General features: G+C 38.8%; 1 protein-coding gene across 6 annotated transcripts in view; it reads left to right on the top strand.

Annotated features, from left to right (window-relative positions):
- Positions 1–15,393, top strand: part of LOC18440321 (U6 snRNA phosphodiesterase-like protein) — a 34,724-nt gene that overhangs the window by 8,142 nt on the left and 11,189 nt on the right. For 3 of the 6 annotated variants that reach the window (XR_016053968.1, XR_016053970.1, XR_016053969.1), the window contains exons 4-5: positions 2,620–2,869; positions 2,981–3,085. Coding sequence is in view for 3 of the 6 variants with exons in the window: in XM_011627320.3 (XP_011625622.1) it covers positions 2,620–2,869; positions 2,989–3,085 (347 nt within the window). In the remaining 3 variants the exon portion in view is untranslated. The remainder of the gene's footprint in view (positions 1–2,619; positions 2,870–2,980; positions 3,086–15,393) is intronic. The other 3 variants (XM_011627320.3, XM_088864607.1, XM_088864609.1) reach the window with 1 other exon arrangement.

The raw sequence follows: 15,393 nt of genomic DNA, 5'->3' as shown, positions 1-15,393 counted from the left end.
ACAAACATCTCAATTATTTATTTTCAAGCATAGGTTTATGCTTTGTGTAATGAAGTTCCCCAACATGTAGTATGGGTATTTAGGGAGTTAATTTATTTGGCTTTGCAGTTTTGTAGATTTAAATGTAATAAACTCTACCCATTTTGTGGCTCCACTTCTGCTTCCACTGTGGTGTAAATCTATATTAAGCATTCGTTGACATCATGATTTTATTTCTTTCACAGGCTTCAAATAAATAATTACTTGTGCAATACATACGTAGAATAATTAAGATTTGATCTTGTGATCCATGTTTCTTATGATCAATGTTTTCAAAAACCAGAATCTCTAGGGCACTCTCCAGGATCTCATTTAAGATGAGTCACTGAGTCCCAACTTGATTTCATGAGTCTTTTCTATGAAAGACCAGCGGTAATTTCCCAGAAAAGGAAAAAATTATAATATTAGGTACTTTTTGAAATCTATTTTAATAGCTTTTATAGAAAAGGGTAGGCAATGAAGAGGGACCATAAGACAAAAGCTCTATATCTCTAGATTAGTCCACATTTTGTGAGAAAAAGGAGGAAGAACTGACCAATAAATGTTAGAACTGGCAATGGCAATTCAGTATCACCAATTGTGATCATTGCCTGAATCTGGTGGCGGGATTGTTTCTCATCAAGCATGAATGTAGTGACTATTACAGTCTTGTATAATATAGGCTGTAACAGTCTTGTAACAGTCTTACATAATGAGATGTAACAGCCATGTAAAAGTCATGCATGATAGGCTGTAACTCCCACATGGATCTGTGTGTATATAGGGGACATTGCCCTGCATTTTGAATAGAGTGAAAAGACATCTATATTTTCTTTATCCTGTGCTTGAATTCACTTTCTCTCTTTTCTCTCAATCTTAACATGGTATCAGAGCAGCGCTTGAAACCCTATGACATCTAGACTTCCGCTGACCCTAAAATCATGATTTTTATTCCTTCTTGGGCTCGAAGCTGTGATATATCAGCAACCTCATATTTCTAGCAAGATCATCTCACTTTCCTTTACCAATAAATCCCAAAAACTCCTCTTTTTTTTTCAGCAACCTCCTATTTCCAGCATTCTCACATTTCCAGCAACCTCATATTTCCAGCAATCTCACATTTCCAGCATCCTTTCTGTAATTCCAAACTCCTTTCTCTTTTAGCAACCTCATATTTCTGGCAACTTCGCATTTCCAGCAATCTCATATTTCTAGCAATCTCATATTTCCAGTAACCTCACATTTGAAACTTAGTTCTCTAGCATTTGCACCATGGCATTGCATGCTAATACAGCTGACTGTTTGTATATGATTCATCAGCTGAAAAAACTGAGTGAAGGTGATGGACTGTAGTTCTAAGGAACTCTCTCCCTATGTAGGGGTCGAGATCAGAAATTCTAAAAAATGAGATCCGTAGTAGATCCCCTTCTGGATCTTAGGATTGGGCTTCTGGGACAGATTGCCGACCAAAGTGGGTGATCCCGGTAACTATAATCAAGATCTAGAAAGGGATCTCCATCCCAACCTATGGGGATCTCAAACCCTAACTCTTGGGATCTCAATTCCAACCTTTTAGGAATCTTTCTTCCAACCTTAAAGAGTATAACATAGTCAAGGACTATATCTACTATTTAAAGAGGGGATCTCTTTTTTTATAGCCAACAAGCAATGCAATTGTATTAAAGCCATAGTTGTATTGTTAGCTGGCTGTAAATAAAGAAAATCATCAGTTTGATTGTTATCTTGGTCTTTAAGGAGGGGATCAAGATCCTTAACAATGGGATTGAGATCCAGAAATTGGAGAAAATCATAATCCCTTGAAGATCCCTTTCCCAGAGCACTGGAGTGAGATTTCGGAGCGCAATTGCCTTCTAGGTTGGGAGATCCGAACAACTATGAGAAAAACATTAAATTTGATTTCCAAATTCTTGTTAAAGTAAAAAATTCAAGAAGTTTTGAGAAATCTTCTCAAATCTGTTTTGTTTTTTTTTTTTTTCTCCTTTTTTTTTTTGATAGGATTCATTGTGAAACATCAAAATAAGGGTTATAAGAGGATATTTTTGGTGATTTAGAGCCAGATATATATGAAAACATTGAAGATCGAGCAACCTCTTCTCACTCTTAGGTGGTGGAATACATCAATATGCATAAAATTATACATATATATATATATGCATATACTTTTGGAGTTCATGTGTGTGTGTGTGTGTCTTTGTGTCACCTCAAAACCCAACGCGCAAGCATCACGCCCCAATCCCACTGACCCCCAATCCCCCTCCCCCCCCAACAAAAAAAAAGTAGAAATAAATAAATTAAAGAACAGAGTTAGAAATTTCCAAGCTCCTTAAACAAATATTTGAGTTAAGCAATGTTGTTCTTGTAGCTTTTGCAACTATTTCCGTTTTCCACTATCCTAGTAGGGGTTTGTGCTACCCATTGTATAAAACTTCGGGAATTTTATGGTAGTTACGGAACTAGCAATTGTCTATAATAATATTTACAACTTCACCTTACTACCATCATGTTCATAAGGACATCCCTACATATAATCTTTCTTGCTCAAATTCCTTTAGTACTAAAGGATTTGCTGTTTATTTGCAGTCCGGATTCCGACCAACATTAGAAAGGAGTTGGTACCTTTGGTGAGAAAAGCTGGGTTACTTGTTCCTAGCCTTCATGCTGTTGATGTTGACGTGCCCCTTAGCGAGCTATGTCAAGAAAAACAAATGATAGAGCAAAGTCTTTTGGAAAGGAAATTCCACATAAGTTTATCAAGGACTGTTCCAATTCGGGTGCATCAGATTGACTCCATTGTTGCAATGCTCCGTCAAAAGTTTCAGGCTCAAAGACGGTAATGGTTTCTGAGGGCATTTCTGCTAAATAGTAGATATATATCTAGTGGAAATGCTGATATTTGTCCTTCTGAGCTGTTTATAACCATGTTATTTCTAATTTGTTCTAGAGAAACAGGTTTATGATAGATTTCGGAAGGTGGGAGGTGTTCACTAATGATGATCGCACACGGACTTTTCTCTCAATGGAAGTCAGCTCTAATGGATTAAATGAGGTAATTGGAATGGATTGCTACCCAGTTCTGATTTGTTCGCTTTTTACGTCTGTTTTTGTCATTTAGAACTTGACAGCAATGCATATCTGTCCAGTGGAGAAATAGTTGGATCTAAGGATAACTCATTTATCAGGACAAGTAATAATGACTAATTTACCATCCATATAATACACTTAACACAATATGGGCATAATGTGACAATGGCTAGAAATTCATCTATATATTATACAAAAGATAATGCATGCATTTTTCATAGTACAGCACTCTGATGCTGTTGGATCCATTGTCAAATGTTTGTTTGTAAGAACTGATGTAAAGATGGTGTCATCCCCTTTGTTTGAAGATTGGAAATCTCAACATTTAAAAAGCCAGATACCTATGTGCCTCTTTGAGAGGGTGGACTATACTTCCTGTCTTCGTAAATGAGCCCACCTTAGCATGTGATATCTTCATCGTGCCTGCCTCAAACTCCTAGGAGAGTGTCAGGTGCCTCGAGCCCAGACAGCCTCCTTGCTTGCTTCATCCCAAGGTGGAAAATGCCTTCGGATGAGGGGCATTTTGACCCTTTTGCCCCTTTGGGCGGAGGCCAACATTCAGGGGTATTCCACCCACTCCCAATGTTATGCAAATCCTTTTCTTTTTGTTTGTATCTTCCTTTGTTTCCTCCTTCTTCTTCTTTCGTTTTTTGGGCAAAAAAAGCAACAAATAAAGAGATCAATTGTTGTAACAATGGGATTTTTTTTTGGGGTAAAAACCAAATCTTATCTAAGCTTTCTGTGATTAGCATATGATGCTGCGAATGTGGTATTTGAATCTCTGCTGATGTGGAGTATTATGAAACAGAGATCTTGCACTTGAATGGATATGATTGTTGAGTGTTGACGTAACCTCATTTGCACTACACACTCTCAGAACTTCATCGATATCGCTGCTGACATTTGCGGCACACATTTGACCAATAATTACAGAGTTTGATCCTTCTTTTCTAAAAAATTAGGCTGAATTATCAATTTCCTTTCTTTCTTTTCTTTTAAAAAACCCCCTGAGACTCCCATTTTCCGGAACCGGTCTGCCTTGAGCTTGAGGCAGCCTCCTCATACTTTTAAATGGCTGGGGAATTTGATGAATGCAAAGTTGTAAGTTAGAATCAGTTTCATACGGAATGGAATGATGACTATGTTCATGGTGCATAATCCTCTAATGCTGGTATTGTTGGTGCAATGCTGGTATTGTTCATTTAATTGAAGCATGGTGGCCTTTGAAGAAAAGTATATTTCCATGTCGTTTGGTAGTGTGCAGCCTTATGGTGTACTTCAAATTGCATCATATTTGTCTTTGGAAAGTTCGGAAGAAGTTCGGTTTTCTACTTCTCTTGCATATAGAGAGTTCCCTAGATGCTTAGATGGAAGAGTAAGGAGAGTTCCCTCCCTTCCATTCCCTCTCACAGCATCATCCCTCCATTCCTCTCCTCGTCCCACTCCACACATGCAACCTTCCTCACATCCTCATCCTTCTTCCTCATCAACCTTTCTACCCTCAATACCAGTAATAAACCCTGTTAGCAATGATGCTTATCTTGAACCTCCACAACAGCCCCTGGACTAAAACCTAGCAAGGCAGGTTGAGGAAAATGGGATGCTGAAAAATGGAGCAGGCAGGAGATATCTCCATGCCAACACATTGAAGTTCGCCAGGACTTCTTCACAAATTGTTGGTGAGAGTCCAAGCTAACCAACGACGCAAACTGGATATCCTGCAATCACCATATGAATGGAGATGATCCAAGCAAATTTGAAAGAATGGGTGCTACTTTTGTTGGGATCTTTCTCTGGCAAAAGACCACAGTGGAGCTATTTATTGGAGAAACTAACTGATTTGGAAAATGCACGGTAGGTTTGAGATCATAGCAACAGGTTAATGCCATTTTATGATCAAATTTGAACTACAAGTTCCTCACTTGAGGCACTGGGTTTGTTGGCAGCCAATGGATGAAGCTCTATTAGTTTAATTACAAAGAGCCTCTCCCATCTACTGTCCGAAGGTCGAAACTAATTTGGGCATGGGTATCAGGCCTTCTATATCTGGTTACCATATCCAATTGGATAGAGTGCAGTTTCCACTGGAGATCGTATCTCAATGGATGATGCCACGAGAGATTGCAAGCGGATAGACTGTGCACACATTTGTGTAAAGCGCAAACCTAACTTTGAGCTCCTCTCTGAGGTTTTGCTTAACACAGTGATGAGCTATTGCAAAAAATAGAGTTTGAGAGGATCCCCACAGGATGAGTGGACCTGAGATGAAGATGTTGAGATGGATGAGTGGCAAGACAAGAATGAACAATTCGAAATGAATACATTTGGAAGAACTTAGGTGTGGCTCCAATAGGCTATAAGATGGGAGAATATAGCTTTATGTGGGCTGGACATGTGCAACGCAGACCCACTACAACCCCTGTTAGGAGGTGCGAGTTAGTTCAAGTAGAAGGTTTAAAAAGTGCAAGGGGTAGGCCCAAACGGACATGGTTGGAACTAGTGAAAAAAAATATGGGGACTTATGGCCTCACTGAGGGTATGACCCTTGATAGAGTGGATTGGTGGATCAGGATTCGTGTAGCCGACCCCAAATAATTGGAGAAGGCTTTGATGATGATGATGAAAGGATCGTGCAGTTATGCACACTTTGTATGACTCTTGCCAATAACTCAAAGTCATGTCGAAAGAAGATGGGAAACATGGTATGGAACAATATGTTGCAAATAGGAAACCGGACCAGGTAACAGACATCGTGCCACAGGTAGGACTAAAGACTTATTAATAAAAAAAGCTAGAGCTTAATGTAACCTTAATCAGAACTTATTCATGCTCAAAGTTCCATGACTCAATAAGGAACTAACAAAGCAGAATCTATTTCAAGTTTGAGATTTGAAGCTCCTGCCGGTCTTCAAGGATAACATGAAGCTGAGAATCATCAAAACAGGGAAGAGAAGTTAAGAGAGAGTTTGGATAGCAGAAATTTCTTACAAAGAATGATGAGAAATCAGTGGAAACAATCTTCAAAGTTGTGACAATTTCTTGGAACTCATCGAATCTCATAAAAAGGCGCAAGTATACCAGCCTGAATATGAGATTTCGGCTAGTAAAGCATGGATGGAAGGTTATATAAAGACTAGGGCCAAGACAAGTCAAAAGTTTGGCCTTCCATTGCTCTCTCCAAGCTCACGTCCAAATTTGTGCCCCCTTGATTGGTCCATTCAAGCTCAGATCTGTATCTGAGCTTCTCATTGGCACCTCAAATTCGAAAGAAGACCTCCATTTGCCATTGCCCAATTCAAATGACATAGCGGCCCCAACCTACACTTTTGTGAACTTCAAATTTGAAGATGGGAAACATGGTATAGAACAGTATAATGCAAATAGGAAACCAAACCAGGCAAAGTAAAGGCGACAGACATCTTGCCACAGGTAGGACTAAAGACTTATTAATCAGAAAAGCAAGAGCTTAATGTAACCCTGATTAGAGCTTAATGTTAAAAGAAGATGGGAAACATGGTATAGAACAATACGTCACAAATAAGAAACCAGACCAGGCAAAGGAAAGGCAACAGACATCGTGCCATAGGTAGGACTAAAGACTTACTAATCAGAAAGGCTAGAACTTAATGTACCCCTAATTAGAGCTCATTCATGTTCAAAGTTCCACAAGACTCCATAAGAAACTAACAAAGTAGAAACTATTTGAACTTTGAGATTTGAAGCTCCTGCCAGTCTTTAAGGACAACATGAAGCTGTTAATCATCAAAACAGGGAAGAGGAGTTATGAGAGAGAAAGTTTGGATAGCAGAAATTTCTTACAAAGAATGATGAGAAATCTGCTGAAACAATCTTCAAAGTTGTGACGATTTCTTGGAACTCATCGAATCTCTTGAAAAGGTGCAAGTATACCAGCCTGAATATGAGATTTCTGCTAGTACAGCATGGATGGATGGTTATTGGAAGACTAGCAGAATATTGGCATCTTCAGGTTTGGCCTCAAAAGTTTGGCGATCCATTGCTCTCTCCAAGCTCGCATCCAGATTTGTGCCCCCCTGATTGGTCCATTCAAGCTCAGATTTGTATCTAAGCTTCTCATTGGCTACTTCAAATTCGAAAGCAGGCCTCCATTTGCCATTGCCCAATTTAAATGAATTACAGGCTCAACCTACACTTCAAATTTGAAAAAAACCCCATCGCCCCAAACATACTGAGAAATTTCGCCGAACGCTTCATAAAATTCCAGGAAGTTCACACAACACTAACAATATGGCTCACAGAGTGTCGCAAATAAAAGGCGTGATACCAACCTGAACTAAAACATTTAAGCAAATCTCATACAATCCATAGGGGAGCACTCGGACTGTAATTTAGTAGATCACCATTGGAAGATGATTCAGGTAGCAACAGAGATGTGGAATAATATGCTACAAATAGTTGCATACGAATGGGGTACAATACCCAAACAGTATGATACGCGTACAAAAAGAGTCACACTGTATGATACCATGATACACATATTGATAGGTATCACAACAGATTGGACAATAGAATGTGTCTCAGCAAATGGTAGAACCCAATGTTTTAAAATGCGGGATGAGGTCCAGATGTGGTCCGGGGGGGGGGCGGCGATGCGGCTTGATGTGTTCCATATGCAGGTGCATCACCCTGATGCGGTCAATATATATAAAAAAATCTAAAAAATCTAAAAAATAAATGCATAGAAAAAAATATGAAGGTGATTTATGTGATAGTAAGTATTTAATTTATTCATTAACTCCAAAAGTATCAGCTATCGGAGATTCTGTACCCACTATCCCTTGATAGATCATAGAGGACACTAGAAAGTAGAAACTAGAAACTTGATTGAAACTAGTTATAGAAAGCAATAGAACTTAAAAGACATCATATTATCATAATTCATAAACATTCAAAGGGCATATCACAAATTCGCAACTGCAAACTTTAAAGTTACAAACTGAAGGTCTATGAAGACTGAAGAGTTCAAAAGTCAAGACAAATCATCATCATTTCTCAAGTCTCAAGTCTAAATCTCAAATCTTTATTAGACAAGTTGTCTAGAGAGCCTCCATGTGCATCATCATCATCAATATCATCCTCGGTGGCCTCCACATATTCTTCTTCTTCCTCGGTGTCCTCAAAGTTGGCCTCATCCTCCTCCTCGACCTTTAGAACTAACATGTGATTGAACCGAGCTTTTACTCTTTTGTGTTCTAGTGTTAGGCCGTACTTCTTCACTATCCCCTGCAGCTAGCTCAACATCAAAAAATTTTCCGCCATTCTTTTTTTTTTTTAATCGATTTGGTGAAGAAAAAGCTACAAAAGTGGCTGTTTTGGGGGGTTTAATTCCTCCCCAAACCTTCCCCCCCTTTTGGGGGGGAAATGACCTAAATACCCCTTTTTAGGGGTTTTTTTTTTCGTCACACTAATATGGCACATATGCGGTGCAATGAGCTATGAGCAATGAGCTATGCGCTATGCGGTGGGATGCGGCACGCATCCCACCAAAGCCCATATGTGCTGTTTTGCGATGCGCCCTGGCGCATACCTCATAATGTGACCGCACATGCGGCGATGCGACTGCATTTTAAAATAATGGTAGAACCCCAATAGTATGCCCTTAACATTAAAAAGATTTCTTTAGAAACCAAAAACTTCTGAGGAAAAAAGAAAGAATGAGAAGATTAAAGGCAAATTATGAGGTTGTGAAAAATCCAAAAAACGAAAAAAAAGAGAGGAAGAATTTGCTGCAAAGAAGTTCACGAAGCATGAAATGCAAATGAAATTCAACTGAGTTTCCCGGGCTTCTTGACATTATCTTTTGTACTCATACTCCCGGCTGGACTAGAAATCATAGTGTATATTCTTGGGCCTATTATACATATTCTATGAAATAAATACCAACTGGTGGGTTTCTTGTACGAAACCCCTCTAGCTTAGTGAATACTCGTCTTACAAATAGTAATGAAAGCAAACAAGAAATGAGTATTTGACTGATGGAAGACTGGTCCATTAGGGGTTTTTTGGATACTTGCTCCTCAAACATTCTGTTGGTACTGATTAATTAATATATTTTGATAATTACATCCTGACATAACTGTCCTAAGCTTAATGCGGTAGTAGATGTTGGTTGGCTAGATGTCAACTCCTTGGACATATTTGAACATTCAATTTAGGTCTAGAAATTTGGAGCAAGAAACATCCTTTTATTGGGCAAGGACTTTCCTGTGTGGCATGTTTTGTTTCTCAACTCACGTTCTGACATCAATTATATGGATTCACATGGGTTTTAGAGGTTTGATAGACTTTGTTATCTTTTGATTTTTTTTTGTTTTTTCTTTTCAAAAAATTTCGGGTCTCTCTCTAGCTGAAGACTATTAATAGTCTTCCCGAAATTCTACTTCTAGTTTCTTGCCATTTTGTCAACTTAGCTTTGAAGCGGGCATCGGTTTGGCCAAGCAAGAGAAGTTCTTGGGCACTTTGGCCTAGTTGGGGAAGACTACATTTTTTTTCTAGTTAAAATATTCTAAAATATTTATAAAATAAAAAGAAAAAAAAAAATTGAGAACATTTCAGGAAAAAATAAGAATTTATAGAAGGGGAAGCTATCAAGAAGTGCTCAAGAGATGAACTTTTTAATATCTCACTCATTTCTTTTGATTTAATTTCAAAAAGACCATTAAAGGACACATAATCATGAGCTAGAGTAGTTGATATTGTAGGAGTATTATGATGGATTTAATGTTAAATAGTTTATTAGTTAGGTCTGATTAAATAAGTTTTCCTTTTAAAATTTCATAAAAGAAAATAAAAGAAAGAAATTTGTAAAAAAATTAAGAAGTAATTTTAGGGAAATTTCAAACAAAGTCATGGCTTTTTGAAGTAGCAATAAAAGAAAAAGGTCATGGCTTTTCGCACAAAATTGTTTCTTGAACATTAAATCAGTTCACATTCTTAATTGGCAAAAATAAAATATTAGGAACCCTCTTGTCAAAGATGTGCATGTAGAGTCCAACTCATGTCAATTTTGCGATTGCTTCTTCCATGGTGTGCACAACTGATAATGTTACGTTAAATTTATGAACTTGGCTTTTTTTTGGGTCAGCAAGGGTGAACCATGATTCCCAGGATGGATCGCTATTCTCGGACAATAGGAATCATGATTAGAAATTTCTCAAATCTCGTTCCAATTATCTTTGTGAATCCTGATTCCTGAAAGTTAGGAATCTAGATTCCATCACACAAAATTTTTGATTCTTAGGTGAACAAGACTAGGATTCAACATGTATGAGACCTTGATCCCAATTCTTAGGAATAACGAATCAATGTCTTTAGAAGCTAGATCCGGGGTTCATAGATGCCCCAAACAATTTTTCGATTATCTTGGCATCGAAGTTCTAATAACATTGAATCAAGATTGAAATGCAAATTTCTAGATTTATTAGCAAAGTATCATTGTATGTGTCAACCAGAATCTTCAACTTTCAACTTCAGTCTTGTGTTATCAAGGGTAATTACTTAACAACTTCATCACCCTCCTCACGAAATTAGAAATTGTTTCTTACTTCTGATAGACCCTGATGTTTTTTAATAAAGTGTCGAAGGACATGTCTCTCTAGACGCTTGAGGTCCATATCACAAAGACTTGTTTTCGAGTGAGAAGATGCATATCTTTCTTTCATCATCAAAGGATGCATGAAAAACACATACAACATATTGGTTTGGTTCCTCACTTTGATAGAATCCTATGTTGAAAGGTTTTTCAATAAAGCATTGAGGCATACGATGCTCTAAGAGATCGAGGTCCACATCTGAAAGATTCTTTTCTAGTTATAAGATGCAGCTCCTCGTTTCGTCCTCAACCATGAGGAACACATACGAAATATTGTTTTCTCGGAATTCTAGAAACTCCAAGGAAGTTGATATCTAAGGGAGCTCGACCTGTTTTTATTAGTCGTCAAGAACTATTTTAAAGGGCATTCAATACCCCGAGACCATTATTAGGGGACGGCTATCAAAGACATAGATCCGAAGAATATGAGAGCCTTGGATAATCGTACTCAATATTTGGAGTTTAGAATTCAAACGTATAAGTGATATAGAACTTTGAATCTTTTCTTGCGTAACACTTTTGGCTTGGTCCCAAGTGGATTGTTGCATGATTCCTGAAAGGTAGGAATCTTGATTCCAAGTTGATGGACACCGATTCCAGCAATAGAGGAACTGCGATTCCCAGTTTATCAGATCACGATTTTGGATGGCATTGATCGGAGTGTATTGATGTGCAATTCTAGAAAGTCAGGAAACTCAATTCCAAATAGATGGGGTGCCGATTCCAACAATATAGGACGTGATTTCTATTTTATTGGATCGCAATTCTGATACAGTGGGAATCACGTAATAGGTGATTTGCATTGTAGTAACGATGATTCTGATTGTAGGAATCATCTGACACCTGTGATTACGCAATTTCGATTCCTTGAAAGTTTGAAACGATTCGGATTCACAAGCGTTTCCATCAACTATAGGTTGATCCCGGTAACTATGATATTAACAATCTTACCCTTCCCCTTCCTCCCTAGTAATGTAGCGGATGGGCTTGAACAACCTTTCACGGTTGATGAGATCTGTGAACCTGTTAAAGAACTTGGCCAAGATGAGGCCGTTGTGCCTGATGCCTTTGCAGTCGCTTTGTTCCAGAGTGTCTAAGACCACCCTGCCCATGATATTCTTGCGTTCTTTGTCGATTTCTTTCCTAGGGTCATCATAAATAGGGTCCTCAATGCTACCTAACTGTGATCCCAAAAGTGGAAGGGGCTGAAAAATCGGGGGAATTTAGGCTTATCAGTCCCCCAAAACAGTTATACAAGCTTTTACACAAGGTATTAGCTTTGAGACTTCAGAATGTCCTTCCCCATTTAATCTCCCTGATGCGAGCGCCTTTTGTCCAAGGACTACAAATCCTTGTTGAAGCTTTTATTGCCCATTAGTGTATCCATACTGGGCATCGATCGAAAACCGTTGCGTGTTCCTCAAACAAGGCTGGGTAAAGGCCTGCAACCATGTCAATTGGGATTTAGTTGACCAGGTCATGAAGCTTATAAGTTTCTAAAGCAAATGGAGAACCTAGATCAAAGGGTCTATTTCATTCGCATGGTTCTAGTCATTATAAATGGGTCCCTAAGAGACTTCTTTCCCAGGAAAGAGGCCTATGCCGTTGGGATCTGCTCTCACCTTCTTAGGACTTCACAATTTCAATTGCAATATGCCTGAAGATTGCGAGATAGTTAGTGGGGTACCCAGGTGGTTGATCTGCTCCGGGATATTGCTCCGGTTCTCCAAGAAAATGATCTTTAATGGATCTCGCTGGTTATACTTTGGGATCTCGATTATCTAGGATCTAGATTCCTTGGCATCATATTCAAGTGTTCATAGGTGAATTCAACTGAGCTTTGACCAATATGGGATCAAAATTCGATCAAGATGTGATTGAGAATCAAAGACAAATGTGTTACTGGTCCCATGATTTCACTTAGTGGTAGACTCCACTGTGCCTCTTGGCCTCTTTAACAAGTCATGAGTTTGAACCTTGAACTTCAAGTTAATACTAGATAATACTTCTTTTGCATAATTACTTGACATTTTTAAGTATTATATGATATGATAGTTGCATGTTTTGTTCACACGTGATTTTCGGTGGTGGTGGACTATACCGTATTGTCTCGTTTGGGCTCTTTATTAGGAGACGAAGTGGAACCATGGGCTTCAACTTAATACTTATCCTAATACTTTTTTCTTCAAGGAAGAAGGAAGGCCATATTGTTGTTACATCGCAAAAAGTCAGTCATAAGCTACATTTCAAGAAATGCAAAAAGTCAAATTGTTGTATACTAATTGATTTTTCAAAAATTTTATACAATTTTCTTAACTTTTATTACTTACATTTGATTTTTTATAATATTTTTTAACTTTTTTTAATATAATATTGTGGATATGACTTTTAATAGAGCAGAATGGAGAACTAGGATTCATGTAGCCGACTCCAATTAATTGGAAAAAGGCTAAAATGATGATGATGATTTTTTATAATATTGTACGCACTGCTTTCCCAACCTAGGGAGCCCTAGTTAAGTGCACTTTAGGACCTTGATTTTTAACTTGATGGAGCTTGGTCGTGTAAAAGTTTTATCATTTGGTCTCGAGAAGTTGGGATCGAGCTCCCCAACATATTGGGATTGACATCCCGATCTTTTATTATTTAGTAAAATATAAACTACACTCAAAGGAGGCAGCTTACACATCTCTCTTGCCTTCCTGTTCTCCTCTTTTAAGTCTTCCTTTTCTTTTGAGGACAGCTTACAAGTAGACCCTCCCTTTTCCTCTTAAGAGTGGTTACTTGTTTGGTTTTCCTCCTTTAAAATATTATCCAATAGTTGGATTTCTTAAATTCTTTATAAAAGTTTAAATTAAAAAATTAATTATTTACAATATTTTAGAACTTCTTCCTCCCGACCTAAGGAACCCTAGTTAAGTGCACTTGAGGACCTCAATTTTAAACTGGATGGAGCTTGATCATGGTATAATTTATCATTTAATCCGGAGAAGTTAGGATCGAGCTCCCCACCATAATGGGATTGACATCCACAAATTTGAAGGAACACGAACAACTATCTTGACTCTAGGTACCTTATGGCCTTTCATGATCCCTCACTCCTGATTCCAATTCTGGTACAGGCCCTGATCCCTATCCCAACAGCTATGGTTTTGAGTCCTCTAGGTGGTCCTCGTATTTCCCATTTGTAATGAGCTGACGGGTTCATTGGCATTTCTTGATGCAAGTGTGCAGAAAATTGATAAAATCCAGGTACTTTTTAGATGCTTTGAACTTTCGACGGGCTTTAAGGTCAACATGGCAAAAACACTATTGTTCGGGGCTTGTTTAGAGCTGGAGGTCGCCTTGGACATGGCCTTGTGACTTGGTAATGGCATTGTCTTACTGACGGACAAGTATCTAGCTCCTTTGCATTGGCAAGCTCTAATTTGGGACAACATTTTTGAATGGTTCGAGCTAAGTCTAGTGCCATGGAAGTGTGGTTTCTTGTCTTTAAGGGGCCAGATCACCCTCTTAAAAAGTGACCCTTGCCAAGGTTCCCATAATCCAAATGCCCATGTTTCGTATGTCAGTGGCAGTAGTCAATCACTTAGGATTGTTTATGACAAGACTTTTGTGGTTGAGGGCAGAAGTTAAGATGCAAGTTTCACTTTGTCAAATGGGATCTTTTATGGGCATTAGTAAGTTAGAGGAATGTAACACATAACACTTTTGGGCCAATGGTGGTAGTGATTCGGCTCCCAACAAATCAGCATCGATAGTTAGTTTTGCGAGCAATGTATGGTTTAGATGATTTGGGTTGGCTACTAAGAGGGACAGCCAGCGCGCCTGTCTCGAGCTTTCCAAAAGGCCTCGTATCAATGCTAGCTGATTCCACTATCGACATTCAACTCATGGTTTAATCAACAGACAATATCAGATTTTGAAAAGACCTTTAGAGGCTATTTAGCAATCAGAAATTTCTAGTTCTAACAACCCATGGAACGCCAAATTTCTCGTTAAAATGTAAAGTTCTCATTTTCTGGGTTATCTTGTCATTTTGAAAACTTTAACACTATTGTCATCTATGTTTACATTCTTTCTTCCAAAATCAAATTAAGATGAAATCTTAATGTTAAATTACTCCTCTTATGACTCGGCCCTTCTTATGCTTGAGCCAAGCAACTCAGAAGAGTCCAAGTGGGCTCATCCTGGTAGTTTCCAAGTTACGAAATGCCAAAAAAAAAAACTGGGGGGAGGGGGAGGGGGAGGGGGAGGGGGAGGGGGAGGGGGGGGGGGGGGAAGCGAGAGAGAGAGAGAGGGAGAGGGGGGAAGAGAGAGAGGGAGACGGGGAAGAGAGAGAGGGAGTGCGCAAGTGGTTAGGTGTGGGTGAGAGAGAGAAAGAGAGAGCATGGGTAAGTGGTGAGAGAGAATGGGCACGTGGGGATAGAGATAGAGAGAGAGCATGGGAACATGGCCAAGAGAGAGAAAGTTTGAGCTTTTTGGGAGAGACAAGGGGGAATGCGGAGAGAGAATTTGGAAAGAGAGAGAATGGGAGAGAGAGCTTGTAGAGGGGAAGAGGGGGGGAATATAAAGAGAATTTGGAAAGAGAGAGAGAGAGAGTTCTTTGAGGAGAAGAAAGAAGGGAGAATGGAGATAGTGAT

Source organism: Amborella trichopoda, chromosome 1 (assembly GCF_054954075.1).
Source record: "Amborella trichopoda isolate Santa Cruz 75 chromosome 1, AtrichopodaSantaCruz75HAP2 v2.0, whole genome shotgun sequence".
In the NCBI taxonomy this organism is placed as follows: domain Eukaryota; kingdom Viridiplantae; phylum Streptophyta; class Magnoliopsida; order Amborellales; family Amborellaceae; genus Amborella; species Amborella trichopoda.
This window is presented reverse-complemented; position numbering and strand designations above follow the sequence as displayed.